Source organism: Myxine glutinosa, chromosome 7 (genome assembly GCF_964187855.1).
Source record: "Myxine glutinosa chromosome 7, kmMyxGlut1.1, whole genome shotgun sequence".
In the NCBI taxonomy this organism is placed as follows: Eukaryota; Metazoa; Chordata; class Myxini; order Myxiniformes; family Myxinidae; genus Myxine; species Myxine glutinosa.
In genome coordinates this window covers 135923-152465 of record NC_136267.1, presented here as the reverse complement: position 1 = coordinate 152465, position 16543 = coordinate 135923, and the positions used below count along the sequence as shown (strand labels likewise).

Below are 16543 nucleotides of genomic sequence, written 5' to 3'. Positions count from 1 at the left end.
TAAAGACCTCAGCTCTAGTAAAACTCGGTCTATTAATTAATTTTGATGCTTGTTCCCAAGATGTTGCTAGTTTGATATTTTGTCTTTTCCTCACATTCTCCATGGTCTTACCAAAGACCGCATTATTCATCAATTTATAAAAGTCTTTCTCAAAATCTGTTTTTGACTCTGTTCTTCTTTGTGGATTAAAATCAATGTACCCCTTTAACCAATGACTTTGATTGAACTTTAGAACCCTGTGGATCTTCTCTACTCTTAGACCTTTTGATAAATATTGTCGCAAATTTCTTTGGTGTAGTACATAATTTTTCTTGTTATATAATGTAGTAAGTAATTTTTCTGTTGATTCACCTATATCAAACGATCGTTGATAATCACTCAACCATTCTTTCTTTGGACTTTCTTTCTCACAAGCAAATGGAAGATCTTTATGTTTGATATGAAGTTCTTCAGGATATTTTAAATCGACCTCAAAATAATAACCAACCTTTGAATCATCCAATTCTTTTTGTGTAGAGATACATACATCTTGTAAAACCTTTGTGTAATCTTTTTCCTTTACCCATCTTAGTTTCCCATAAGGAAGAGCTTGAGACATTGCCCAGCCATACAAGTTGTTTGCGTCATAGTACATCAAGTAAGAACTCTCTTTCGTTGAATCATAATTTGGAAGATATTTGTTATTTGCTTTTGCGTAGCTGCTCGAGCATACTTGTGAAATTCCACCTCTTTTTGCCTTTTCAATCATCAAAAGCATATCGACATCGGTTATCAAATCCAAATCTTGTTTTGTCATTTTCAACATCGCGCTCCAAGCCAATCCAGGTGCTGTGTAGTAGTGAGCAGGATCCAATCCATATCCAGTGCGACAAACAGATCTAAAGGCTTCAAATACATCAGCCAATAAAAGCACATCAGTTTTGAGATACAAATCGTGATACTCACCAAGATTCTTGATGTTATATTTTTCCCAAACATTTTGTGCGTGTACATAATCTTTATCAGATATATGACTGTTGTTTAATTTGTTATCGAAATTTTCTTTTAAAGGAAGTTGTGTTTCATTGAATCTCTCAAATGAGTCCATATAGTCATAGGGGTAAATTCCCTTTTGTGTTAGAAAATCTTTATCTGAAAAATACTCTGAAAGACATGGAAACTCTTTTAGATTTTGAACCAAGTTAGCCAATGGACTTGCCATGAATTTAAATGTATCAAGAAATCTGATATGAGTAATAGGAGATGTGTGAATTGTTTTTGTGAATGAAATGTATTTCTGATCTGTGTTAGGAATTGCTGAAATGTGTCCAGATGTCTTTGAAAGTTCATTAATAAATAGATGCGTATCATAATGAGCGTTGTTATGAAGAAAGACAGGAATGAAAGAGGGGAGTTGATAATTAATATTACAACTTTGATGAGCTGGACCTCTATATTTACCAGTGAGATGACAATGATCTCTAACCTTTAGACCTTCACCAATTTTTTCCTCACAAATATGACAAACATTGTTTTTTCTAAATTCCCTTTTCTGTTCACTCGTCAAGGACATTGGTTTATTAGTTTCTCTCATTATCTTGGTTAATCGGACACAGTCTTTTTCTAGTCGTTTCACAAACTCCTCTGGGGTATTTGAGCCTCTATACTCCTCTAACTTGTTATATTTATCACCAACGGATGATTTGATATAATAACAAAAACCGCAAGGAGTATGTTTTTGATATTTATTTGTGTATGAATCTTTTGGATCTGGAGAAGCAGTATCTATTTTTTCTAGAATACTTTCAAAATCAGCATATATAACAAATGGATGTTTGATCTTTTTATTTTCATCTTTGAATGTGATATTTGAGCCTTCTTTAGGCATATTGATTACCGTTGATTTATGTTCACCACAATAATTTGAATGTTTATCTAATCTTTCTTGTGTATGGAAGAAGTTAAGACAACGCAAACAAATATATATTTTATTTGTTCTTTTACATACTTGTGGTTTTATTAATTTAGCAATATCTTTAATGTATGTATAATGTGAATTTTCCTCTGAATTAAAATATAGAAGATTAATATGAGTTTGTTTACAATTGTCAGAAAGCTTTAAAACCTGAATGCTGTTTGTTTCTGTTAGACCATAAACATTAACTGATAAATTATTTATCTTTTCAAATTTAGGAATATCATTTAAAGCCATCGGAAACTTTAGATCTTTCGTATTTAATGTATTCTCATATTTTTTATAATGAGATACTCTTTCATCATGAAAATGTGGAGGATGTAAGTGTGCTAGAATAGACCAGAGAAAACATTTATTGTCTTTATTTTTGATATTGATAACTGCTTTTCTATTTTTGATAACACTGGGTAAATCAATGTAGGAAGAAGCTTTTAGAGGATCTGATTTAAGAATATGAATGTCTATGTAAATAATTTTTCCTATATTGAAGCCACTTCCTACGATTGAATTATCCACATCTTGCTCTTGTTTTATAAGTTCATCATAGACTCCTGATGTTTTAAAATCTTGATATGAAGATATAAAGTGTGGCTCAGTTCTCATGTATGGTGTATCTATAACTCCTTCGTCCTTTGTCATTTCTAATTTTACTCCCATATAAAATTTAAGTGGTTTCATTTCTTTTAGTGTTTTTTCAATCAACGTTTGAACAGCAGGTTTAACTATTTCTACAGCATCAACTATAGACTCTGGTTCAGGAGGTTTGAAGTTAAAGACTCTTATTTTAATATGTCCTTTGAATGCGCCATCAGAGTTTTTAGTTGTGATAAAATTTGATAAATGTAGAATTGTTTTAAGATGTATTTCGAAGCCTTTCTTGAGGATATTTTTATGACATGCAGAACAGTGTTTTGTTTCCTTCTGAATAGGAGATAGTAGGTGAAGTAGATTAAATGTGTGTTTGTTAGTTTTAAGGTGTCTTTTGTATTGTTTATATTCTTGTTCACAAACGTCGCAATACGTTGCTTTGATCATATTTATTTATATAGTAAAATTATACTTAAAACAAAGTGCCTTTTTTAGAGGCTTTTTTAAAGATGAAACTGTGCTTAAAGTAAAACATCTTTGAGCTTTTCAACTCGTTTTATGTATATAACTTTACTTAAAGTAAAACATCTTTGAGCTTTTCAACTCGTTTCATGTATATAACTTTACTTAAAGTAAAACCACCTTTGAGCTTTTCAACTCGTTTTATGTATATAACTTTACTTAAAGTAAAACACCTTTGAGCTTTTCAACTCGTTTTATGTATATAACTTTACTTAAAGTAAAGCGTCTATGTATTAGCCAGAAAGTTTAGATACTCTAGTTCATCAATTTCAATTTCACTATCTGAGTCATCAATAAAGCTACTCTCATAACTATCATTTGAACACAAACTATTAGTATCATAACTATCTTCAGATCCTAGACTCTCAGTATAATAACTCTCAGAGTATTGACTGTTAATATCACTCATTTACATACCATTAAACTTCCATCAATATCTATATATTTTCTTTCATTAGAACTAATAACCACAATATTTTTTACATTAAATGTTATTTTCAAATAATCTCTAATAATCAGAGTACGGAATGATAGTTCACCACTAATATTCATATTATTAATTTCACCCACATCTTTGGGTCTATCAAAGAATATACAAATGTTTCCTCTAGAATCGTTGATGGTCTTATCATTCATTTTCAAAGCTTCTTTATCAATGACCTTTTCAAGCTTTGAGTAAATTGTTAGTAGTAGTGGAGAAACTTTTGTCAAATTTACTTTAATAGAGTTATTAATTAACATAGCTTGTCCCGTAAATTTAATAAAAGGACACATGTTATTCTCCATTATGGGTTTAATCCAAAAATTTCCATATTTATCTTTGTTCAATTTAACATCTTTGACATATTTTTCTATATCTTCCACCGAAGTAGAGATTGATTGAAATTTGTCTTTTGTGTTTTGAAACATTGTATTTATTAGCTAATAAATTTGCGTTTAGTTTAAGTAAAGTTATATACATAAAACGAGTTGAAAAGCTCAAAGGTGTTTTACTTTAAGCACAGTTTCATCTTTAAAAAAGCCTCTAAAAAAGGCACTTTGTTTTAAGTATAATTTTACTTTATAAATATGATAAATTCTGAAGGATATTTAGAATTTCCAGACTCTCCATATGATAAATTAGAGAATTGTCCGGCTTGTGGTAGAGTGGGGCTTAATACAGAATCAGAAGCATATAAACAATGTATTTTCTGTGATTATCTTCTAATTAATGATAATAAAAAATATAGAAAAATATATAACTCTTTTAAATTAGAACCAAAAATGAATTACTTTACAAGATTAATAAGAGAGATGAATGTTAAGTATTATGGTGATAATACACCATTTCTTACAAGGGAAGAGACTATTTGTATTGAGGAAATGTATAAGGGTTTAATGATATTTATTATTCAAAATAATTTTAATGGAAATGTTAATACAAGATACTATATAAACAAAATAATGGATTATTTTGAAATTAAACCTGAACTCAGGATAAAATATAGAGTTTCTCAAAAAACTCAAAAAAAGTTAGATGACTTGTTTTCCAAATATATAAATGAATGATTTTTTACCTGTTTGGGAAAATAAGATAAAATTTAATAACCATAAAAATCTTCCAAATTCATTGAGATGTCTAATAGTCGGTTCAAGCGGATGTGGAAAAACCTGTTTACTTTTAAAGATGCTCCTTAGTCCTAATTTTTTAGATTATGATAATTTAATAATTTTTACAAAGTCAAGTTTTCAACCTGAGTATCAACTACTCTCACAGGGTTTTAATGCGGGTCTTAAAAAGGAAGACATTATCGGTTTATTTAAACTTCAAAACAAACTAAATGATTATAATATTGATGATATAATACAATTATTTTGTGATACACAGAAATCAAAATCAAAACCAAAACCCATAACTTGTATTCTCAGTGATAATACGGATGATATACCTTCACCTCAAGATTTAGATAAATCAAAAAAGAACCTCGTTATCTTTGATGATTGTGTTAATGAGAGAAACCAAACAGTAATGGATAGCTACTATACAAGAGGGAGACATTCTTCTTGTAATTGTATTTATCTTAGTCAGTCATATTTTCAACTCCCTCGGCGCTCAATAAGAAACAATGCTAATACTTTTATTTTATTTAAGTTAAATTCAATAGATACAAATAATTTTTGGAGAGATAATTGTTCTACATTACGTAGTAAGAAGGAATTTGAAAATAATATGAAACACACGATTGGAAAATATAAATATATTGTTGTGAAACAAGATGAGATACTAAATGATATTTTTCAATAAATAAATACAGAAAATGAATACCGAAGAAAGAGTAAGAAAGTTTAAAGAACATCAAGAGTTGGTTTCAAAAGTTGTAAAGCAACAGGAAGACATAAAGAAGAAAAGGAGACAGAAACTAACTGGTGAAGAAGCCTTTGAAATAAAACAAGAGAAATTTTTTAAACCACTTTTAAAAACTCAACAAACGATTTCACCTACAGTTCCCACGGTAGAATTTACTCCAAAAAAATTTCAAATGCTCAAAGATTTTAGTCAAATGACAGAGCAAGAACTTGGAGAATTAGAATATGATGATGAAGGATTATTTCGGCATCTTGAGAAGGTAAATAAACTTTCCAATTATATTGTAGAAGCTCTTCAAAACAATGAATATTTGAAGGGTTCAAAAACCAGAGCAGGTCTCATTCCAACAGAAGAACCAGCACAGTTCCATCTTGTGAAAGAAAAGTTATTGATATTTAATGATAAATTGGTGTTCTTAAGTTCTGACCAACCAAATGTTGAATTAACCCCAAGATTAATGTTTCTTCTAACAAAAGATGGACATTCTAATTCACCTTATTTTGATGAACCGCTTGATATGGAAAGAGAGGAAGATAGAGAGTATATTGAGTTGCTAAACGCACTTGATTATGGAGTTTCTGTTGCTGGTAAAAGTAAGAAGAATGAGAAGGAGAAACATATTATTGATGCTTTAAGTAAGCTTGGTTCGGGTGTTAGTTTTCTTCCAAATGACCCATCACAATTAGTTAATAGGTTATTATTGTTGTTAGGTAGTAAGAAGGCTGGAAACAACAATTGTTTTAATGAAGCATCCGCCATTTTAGATCAGTTGATGAATATGAAAATAATTAATAAATGTCAATACAAAGATATTTTATTAGATATTAAATAAGATGAGAAGCACAATTCTTAGTTTTAATTTCACAACGAGTGATTACACAGCTTCATTCCCTTACCCACTACAACTTGACCCCAAAAAAGAATATGAGGCTTCTTTGTTGTCAATGGAGACTTACAATACCCTTTTTAATATCACAGAGAAAAACAACAAGTTTAGTTATAATCCAGGAAGTGGATATAAAACTATAACCGTTTCACCTGGTGCTTACGAGATTTCTCAAATATCTTCAGAAGTCTCTCGCCTTATGAAAGAAAAAGGTGATGAACCAAAAAATATTGTAATAGATATTCAAAAACACACTTCAAAATCAACTATTAAACTTAAAAATAATTATAAAGTTGATTTCACGATTGAAAATTCGTTCAGAGAGCTATTGGGGTTCTCTTCTAAAAAGATTGAAACTAACGGGACGTCTTACAGTGATAATGTCATTCAAATATCCTCCGGTATAAATTCAGTATTAATTCATTGTGATTTGATTGATGGTGCTTATAACGATGGAATAAGAACAAATACAATATTTTCATTCAGCGCATACTCAACCCCGATTGGTTATAAATTTAATATGGAACCAAAAAATCTTGTCTATTTACCTGTGTCAGGAAAAACCATATACAGAGTAAATTTTAGGATAACCGACCAAGATAATCGTATGATATCCTTTAATGATGAAATTATATCCATCAGAATTCACCTACGTGAAGTTTTTCAATAAATAAATAATGGTTATTGTGAGAAAACACGAGTTGGGAAAATATAAAATAATTACAGGGGATGGGATGTTCCTTTCACCATACTATAAGGGTGAAGGTATGTTTCTTGGGAGAGGATACTATAAACCAAAGAGACAACGGGGTGTGGGACATCAATTTAGAAATAAAGGAGATGGGATAATTGATACTCTAATGGGTATTGGTTCAACCATCCTTAAACATAAAGACCTAATTGGTTCAACTGCTTCAGCCGTGGGCTCAGTTGCGGGTGCTATAAAGAGTATAAAAGATGCTCAAAAGGAGTCTCATAAATTACAAGCAATCAAAGAAATTAAAAAAGGTAAAACTCAACTATCTTCACAAGAACGACAAAAAATCATTAAAATACTTGGGTCAGGGTTTCAACGATTTTAATGCTATATAAATACAAGTATGGAAGCGATTGATAGTATCTATGATTTGGATGATACGATTATCATTTCAAACTCTACTAAAAAGGAAGACTATTTTAAGGTAAATGCTATAACAGGAACAGACTGGAATTCAAACGGAACAAAAAGTTTTGAAATAAATAATCAACAAACTTACTTGAATATAGCTGATAGTTTCTTGCTGTGTAAATTTAAATTCACTAAGGCTGCGAATAATACTAATGCTACACTCGTAAATGATTTCTTCTGGAAAATGTTTGATAGTGTCCGCCTGTATATTGGAACACAAGAGGTTGAAGCGGTTGATTATGTCTCTGCTATATCTGAAATGATGAAATTTACACTATATTCGTTTAGTGATAGAATGGGTAAGGGAGCTGTTGAAGGTTTTATTCCTGATATGTCAACGGGAACAAATGCTGACCCTGGTTATAGTCAAAGGAAGTCAATGTATAATGATGATACAAAAGCAGAGAATAGTTTTACGGTAGCAGTACCTCTGAAAGGTATATTTGGATTTTGTGATTATGATAAAGTTTTGTATGGGCTTAAAATTAGATTTCAACTACAAAGGAATGATAATGTAAATAGGTTGCTTTTTGGGGATGAAAATGCTTTTGGAGAAAATAATAAATTTGTTATTAATGATTTGTGTTGGTATATCAGTGAATATACTCCTAATCTTAAAACGGAAGAGATGTTAAATAGAAGACTTAACTCAAAGAAACCGCTAAATGTATCATACCTTAAAAGAAGATGTCAACACGTTAAACTGGAACACACTACCTACACTTGGAATTTGGGTGTTCTTGAAGGAAAGCCACGATACCTCTGGCTCATTTTTAAAAAACCAGATGGAGAGGAGGGTACTAATAAGAATAATGCGCTGAGTGATAATGCTAAGGTGAAACAACTTCGGGTTTCTCTTGATGGAACATTTTATCCGCGAGATAGATTGGAAATTGATTGGGAAAAAAATGATTATGCGGAAGCCTACAAGTCCTACCAAAAGGTGTGTGAAAGTAATGGTAATAATGAACCTATTTTGGATATGGTTGCGTTTCAAAAACTTTATACAATCTACGCAATTGACCTGAGTTCTCAAAAGGAAACTATAAAGTCTAATAGAGTGGATACTTCTCTATACATTGAAAGAGGAGAGAATGAAGAAGTTGATGCTTATTGTTTGCTTTTGGAGGAAACAGAATTACAGATTAATACAGATAATGGTGTTATGATTAATATCACATAGGTTTTTTCTCATAAATAAATGGTAGGGGTATATGTTAATCAAATCAATCTTGATAAATTAACATCTTGTATTCAAAATCAAAAGCCTTGTATTATTAATGTTAATACATTTCAAAGAAAAGGAGCAGTAAGAATTGATGTTTTACTCACAAGAGAGCAGGTGAAAACACTAAATGATGCTGGATCACTTAAAATTAAAATGACAAAACCTATGTTAAAGAAATATTCAATAGACGAGTCAAGAGGAGGATTTCTCCCATTTCTAATTCCTTTATTTGCTGGTTTAAGTGCGGCGGGAGCATTGACTGGTGGTATTTCAGCAGCGATAAAAACTGCTAACGAAAGGAAGGCACAACTAAAAGCTCAAAAAGAATTGGAAAGACATAACAAGGAGTTGGAGAAACAAATTAGTGGAAGTGGTGTAATTGTAGATTTTGCTCAAAAACTTGAAAGTCTACCTGATAAAGCTAGATTGTTAGTTGGAGATATGCTTTCCTCTATCGCTCAAGCGGGTGTTAAACTAACTAAACGGGGTAATGGATTGTATCTTTCTCATAAATAAATGGATAAATGGTTTAAACAATTTGGAAAGAATACAACGTCAAATATAGAACTAGCTAAGTATTGTAAAACACTAAAAATTGATAATGTGGTTATTTGTATGAGAGATGAATTAATACATATAAATAAGAATACAAAGAATATTATTATGAATTTAGACACACAGAATGGTTCTCATTGGGTTTGTATTCATAATAGTCAGGATAAATATTATTTTGATAGTTATGGTATGCCACCACCTGTTGAAGTAATACAATTCTTACAGAATGGTGTTTATCAAACATTTCAAGTTCAAGAAATTAATTCTAAATGTTGTGGTCAATTATGTTTATATGTATTATTTCAACTCAACAATAATGAAAATTTTTATGATATCATTTTTAATCTAATATAAATGACATGTTGGAAAAGATGGTTCTATCTTTGGAAAATCCTCTCAGGATATTGATTTATCAAATTATTATACAAAGGCACAGGCTGAACGACAAAAATATAGTGTAAGTAAAAATATTAATATGAAGAATACTTATAAATTAATCAATTATCCAAACCCTACAGATGCGAATGACTTAATTAGATTAAGTGATTTATCACAATATATATTTTTAAAGAAAACAGCACGTTTTGTTAAACAAGTAAAATTTACAACCACAACACCTGGTTATACTGACCATACACCTTTCCTCATTGAATTTAACTACCTGCTTACAATTGAATTTTATAAAGAAGGACATTTAGTTAATATGCGAATTAATAAATGGGGGTATGATATGCCTGATTTAGGGTATAATTGGTCTTTTTCAATAAACATAGAAGACCTACATGATTTAAATCAGTCTCGTAAAGAAGAATATTATCCACTTGGTGAAGATAAGGATTTATGTGGAAGTACAATTAGTAAACAACAAATACGTGATTTTAAGAAAAGAAAAATATATGATAGTATAGCGATGGTTCGCATGACAAAGAAGGAAGGTAATGAGATAAGGATAGAAAGCCGAGGAATACAAACCGATTTGGTAGTGGGAAGATGGGGTGGTATTACCTGTCATAATATTAATCTCACATATATTTCTGATACATAAATGGCAGGAAGAAGACTACAAGAGAATTATAATTTTTGTATTCAAGGATACCTACAAGAAAAGGGTGCTCGGTATTACATACCTTATGATTTGGAGCATATACATGGGAATTTTGTCATTAAAAACTGGCCTTATACTGATATTGTTAAACCCACAAATAGAGACTTGTTTAAAATATTAAATAAAAATGAACTTCTCAAAGTTATGAAATATAAAACTCTTTTAGAAATCGTCAACAAATCTTATTGGTATCCTATTATGAGAAAAATAATTATAGATACAAGAATATCTCAAAATCCAGATGAGTATATGTATAATATTCTTTGGGGTTCAAACTCAAGGGTAGCAAGGGATGAGGAAGGAGTTGAAGAAGAGAAGGAGGAAAGAGAGAAAAAGGAGAAGGAAAGAGAGAAAAAGGAGAAGGAGGAAAGGGAGAAAAAGGAGACGGAGGAAAGGGAGAAAAAGGAGACGGAGGAAAGGGAGAAAAAGGAGAAGGAGGAGAGGGAGAAAAAGGAGAAGGATGAAAGGGAGAAAAAGGAGAAGGAGGAGAAGGAGAAGGAGGAGAGGGAGGAAAGAGAGAGGGTGGAAAAATATAAAAATATGACCATTCCTGAGATTAATGAAAGATTGAAGGTATTACGGCAAATAAATAAATCTCAACGCACTGAAGAGGAAAATAAAGAATTAATGACTCTTACGAACATATTGGTTTTTAAATTTGCTATAATGAATTCAGAGCGCAGATATACAACATATAGTTGATGATGTTGGTGTTATTGACTTTAGTTAGTTTTATTTGTAAATAAATGGAGGAGAGAGTGAAGCCATTTCTAAGGATTCTTTATGTTTTAAAAATCAAGATAGAAATGTATATGTTGAAAACCAAAAAGGTTTTGGCACTATGTAGGACTTTTTCTCATAAATAAATATGAGTTATTGTCTCAAATGTAAAAAGAAAACTAAATCTAAAAATATCTCTTATGTTAAAGCTAAAAATAATAGAGTTTATCAAAAAGGAATATGTCAAGTGTGTGGCTCTAAAAAGTGTCAATTCATCTCTCCTAAAAGTGGAGGAGACATACAAAAGTTTTTGTCAGGTAGCAAATTTACAACAACTGGAATTCCAGGGGAATTACACCTTCCAGGGTATTCTTTCTGTGGCCCAGGAACAAACTTGGATAAAAGATTAGATGAGGCTGACAATCCTAAACCTTGGTCTAAACCTACAAATAGGGTTGATGAAGTGTGTATGAAGCATGATATTGCTTATGGGAAAACCACTACGTTGACTGAAAAACATAAAGCCGACAGAGAAATGTTGTATAATTTGTCTTTGATACAAAATCCAACGTTGAGAGAGAAAGTTGATAGGTTTATTGTGAGAAATTTGATAAATGCTAAATTGAAACTTGGCCTTGGTTATTCACCCTCAAAAAACTATTAGGCTCTCATGATGTCATCAAGACTGAGGAGCTTTTGGCTGATGAATTACATAAACCTATAATCACAAAGTTTAAAAGAAGGAAAGTTTATTCTAAATACACCGACCACATATGGTCCGCTGATTTAATTGAACTAAAAAATGATAAGGGATACAAGTATGCTTTAACCGTTATTGATTTGAGGAGTAGATTTGCTTGGGTTGTTCCTTTGAAAAACAAGAGAGGTTATACTCTGATGTTAGCCTTCCAACAGATATTTAATAAAAGTAAAAGAAAACCAAAGAAACTGTGGACCGATGAGGGAACAGAGTTCTATAACAAAATATTTATGAAATTTCTTAAGGGGGAGGGTATTAAATTATACAGCACCTTTAATGAAGGAAAAGCAGTTGTTATTGAGCGTTTTAATCGTACTTTGAAAGAGAGGCTATATAAAAAATTCACACAACTCGGTTCTCAAAAATGGGTGTATTTAATTCAGGGTATTGTAGATAATTACAATAATACCGTTCATTCATCAACAAAATCAAAACCATCAGAATCATTTACAAAATTAGAATATGAAAAGGAGATTAATTTGAGAAAACCGAAGTTCAAAGTTGGTGATATTGTAAGAATATACAGATGGAAAAGCCATTTTGAGAAAGGTTATACAAAAAAATGGACTAATGAATTATTTAAAATCGTTGATGTAATGGATACAGTCCCTTGGACCTACAAATTATATGATTTAAATGGAGAAGAAATCTTAGGGTCATTTTATTCACAGGAATTACAAAAAACAAAGCTGATAACCCTTGAAAATAATAAATAAATAAAAAAATGTAATGGGGATACGTTTTTAAATCTGTGAACCCCAAACACAGAATCCCACAACTTTTTAGTTGGGGCTTAACTTTTGTGTGTATAACGGGGATACGTTTTTAAATCTGTGAACCCCAAACACAGAATCCCACAACTTTTTAGTTGGGGCTTAACTTTTGTGTGTATCATGGGGATACGTTTTTAAATCTGTGAACCCCAAACACAGAATCCCACAACTTTTTAGTTGGGGCTTAACTTTTGTGTGTGTGTGAGTGGGTCATAATAATGTACAAACCCTAACCCAACCCCCACATTAAAACACCATATTTGTTAGTCAAAACAACTGAATCCATTACATCAACCATTAAAAAAAGTTCTTAACTCCATCTCTTTGTATGACCTTCCAATTCTATTTATCTTTTCCCAACTTTTTTAAAACAATTCAATGATAATATAAGATAAATGAGTCTGTGAGGTTTGACATTCATTCAAAAATTCACCTCACATCCAGAACGCTAACCCAACCCAATCCCTAACCCATCCCCATCCCTTACCCAACCCATCCCTAACCCTCACATTCAAAATCCCAACCCTAACCCAACCCATCCCTAACCCATTAACCCAACCCCATCCCTAACCCTCACATTCAAAATCCCAACCCTAACCCTAGCATAATCTTTTTTTCCTTTTCTTTTTTTAATACGTATTTCAATATTTTTTTAAAATGTTTTTTAATACGTATTTCAATATATATATTTTTCCTCTTCCTCCAATTCTGTCTTTCAAGGCTTTCAAGTTGGAAAAAGTAGAAATGGGAAGAAAGTATTTTCCAGCATCTTCTTCCCCGAACTTTCTTGATATTGCTGAAATACATGTAAAAAAGAAATATATTACTTATCTAATATTGAATGAAATAACATATACTTTAATTGATTATTAATCAACTGAACTTACCTTAAATCAAACGTCATTAAAGAAAGAACATTGTTCATTGCTTTAGAATCCAAAGAGCCTCCAAGGTAAAACTCTTTCGTTGGATTATCAAGGTAAAACTCATTCTCTTGGTCATGGTCTTTAAACAAATCGATCATTTCACCCCAGGTTGTGGCAAAAGTGGTATTTTCATTTTGAATCTCAGATACAATTTCCTGTGAGAGAAAATAACAACGTATTAATTAATTATTTTTTACATTTAATACACAATTATTATATGTATATTAAAATAAAATATTACCTTCATTGATGAGAAATTTGAATCGAGTTTATCAAGGTGAAGGTTTAGCTCCACACAGCTAGAGTCTCCAAAACGAAACCAGTTTTCAAAGTCTCCATGGTAAAACTCTTTTCCTAATTTTATGAAATTTAGTGAGTCTCCAAGGTAGGCTCCACAGTTAGAACCATCTAGGCAGACCTCATAATTTGTTTTTCCCAAATTTAGTGAGTCTCCAAGGTAGGCTCCACAGTTAGAACCATCTAGGCAGACCTCATAATTTGTTTTTCCCAAATTTAGTGAGTCTCCACGGTATAACTCTTTGGCTGGGTCATCAAGGTAGAACTCGTTCTGTGGGTCTTGGTTGTTCAAAAGGTCTTCAAACAAATCAATCATCATTTCACCCCAGGTTGTGGCAAAAGTGGTATTTTCATTTTGTATCTCAGATACAATTTCCTGTGAGAGAAAATAACAACGTATTAATTTAATACAATATTATTATTTATATAAATCAAGCTCTATGAATATTAAAAGAAACTTTGCTGACTCTTGCACGAGTCTTATCTAAAAAAAAAAAAAAAAAAAAAAAAAAAAAAAAAAAAAAAAAAAATACAAAAAAATACAAAAAAAAAAAATACAAAAAAATACAAAAAAAAAATACAAAAAAAAAAAAAATCCAAAAAAAAAAAATCCAAAAAAAAAAAATATATATATATATACAAAAAAAAAAAAAATACAAAAAAAAAAAAAAAAATTCAAAAATAAAATATACAAAAAAAAAAAAAAAAAAAAAAAAAAAATACAAAAATACAAAAAAAGAAATACAAAAAAAATAAATAAATAAATAAATAAATAAATAAACTTACCTCCATTGATAAGAGGTTCGAGTCCAGTTCATCAATCTGAAGGTTGAGCTCCACACAGGTAGTAGGACTCCAAGGAATGTCAAAGTTATCCAACTCCTTTTCAGCATAGTAGTCCATTCTCAAGTGAAGCAGAAAGTGTGTTTGAAAAGGCCTGTGTGGTTAGTGCCTTTTATAAGAAAGACTGGGTGTGTCATTTCCTGTGGAAATTCCCTTGGGCAAGTGTGGGCAAGTCTGGGCAAGTCTGGGCATGTCTTAACTGGAAATGATGTAATGTCTCAACAGAAAATGATGTAATGTTTCAACAGAAAATGATGTAATGTTTCAACAGAAAATGATGTAATGTTTCAACAGAAAATGATGTAATGTTTCAACAGAAAATGATGTAATGTTTCAACAGAAAATGATGTAATGTCTTAACTAAAAATAATGTAATGCTGGAGAGTTTATAAAGTGGGTGGGCTTTAGTAAAACGTGGGCGGGGCCTACCAAAACGGGGCGGGGATTGACAAAAAGTGGGCGGAGCTTAACAAAAAAGTGGGCGGAGCTTAACAAAAAGTGGCGCGGAGCTTAGCAAAAAGTGGCGCGGAGCTTAACAAAAAGTGGCGCGGAGCTTAACAAAAAGTGTGTGGCACAGGACCCGAACATAATCAATGATCAATGATCAATGAACAACAATGATCATTGATAGTAAGAGAAAAAGGCCCATAAGACCAAGGGGGTCAGGAATAGAGGTGTTAAGGGGAAATGAAGAAAAGTGATGGTGAGAGGGAAATTTACATGGAAGTGAGAATGATCATAGGTTCATAAGGCTAGAAGGATTATAGGTTCATAAAGGAAGAAAATCATAGGTTCATAAGGCGAGAAGGATCATAGGTTCATAAGGTGAGAAGGATTATAGGTTCATAGAGGGAGAAATAGAGGTGTTTATGATTTTTGAAAAAGACAAGGGGTAAATGACATTAGATAGGGATTTCCCATGTTAAACGGAGGTGTCCCAGAAGCAACATTTATCACCTACTTACCTCTTTCTTTGCAGCCTTCTTTCCCTGCCTTATAATGTTCATGCGCTGCCTTTTCTGTCCCCGTACCCTTCGCCTTCTGCCACTCCTTGAACTTCTTCCACTTCTCGTCAATCCGCTTTCCAACTTCATCATCCCACCATCATGTTTCCGAGTGCCTCGGTCCTTTGGTCCATCCACATACCTCACCAACGGCTCCCAACAGACTATCTTTCATTGACATCCAACCACTTTCAAGCTCAACCACATCATCCTCTACCATACTCACTACTCAGCCTCTCTTTTAATGCCTCCCTCATTGTCACCTCTTTCAACCTCCACACCTTCATTCTCGGTTGGTACTTCACCCGTCGAGCTCCCCTCGCACCTTTCACCCTTATGTCGCAGACAACCAAGTGGTGCTGTGAAACAGCCTCCTCCGCCGGGATCACCTTTGTGTTTCGGAGGTGCTCCCTATCTCGCCTACGCACCAGCAGGTAGTCAACGGTTGTCTTCGACCCACCTGACGTCTATGTAAAAGCTCATTATCCTCTTTCTGGAACTGAGTATTACAAATCAACAAACCAGCTCCATCAGCAAACTCCAAAATCCTTTCACCTTCTCCATTTCTCACACCATATCCGTAACCCCCATGAACTCCCTCAAAACCATCCATACTCCTTCCCACATGTCCATTTAGGTCTCCTCCTACCACAACAACTTCCTCATCTTTCACGGTTTCCATCAGCTTCTCTATCGCACACCAGAACTTGTCCTTCTCTTCATTGCTCCGACCGACCTGCGGAGCATATCCCGAGATGACGTTCACCAAGAGCTTTTCAATAATCATTCTCAACATCATCAACCTTTCACTCACTCTAGTCACACTCACCACGCTGTCTACAAACCCCTCAGAAAACAGGACATCAA

At 32.3% G+C, this 16543-nt stretch overlaps 1 protein-coding gene across 4 annotated transcripts in view; it reads left to right on the top strand.

Annotated features, from left to right (window-relative positions):
* The window catches only part of NFRKB (nuclear factor related to kappaB binding protein), a 163720-nt gene that overhangs the window by 66534 nt on the left and 80643 nt on the right, over positions 1–16543 (top strand). For 3 of the 4 annotated variants that reach the window (XM_068121762.2, XM_068121763.2, XM_068121761.2), the window contains exon 7: positions 572–637. The exons of the other annotated variant lie outside the window; for it this stretch is intronic. In XM_068121762.2, the coding sequence (XP_067977863.2) occupies positions 572–637 (66 nt within the window). The remainder of the gene's footprint in view (positions 1–571; positions 638–16543) is intronic. 4 annotated transcript variants of the gene reach the window in all.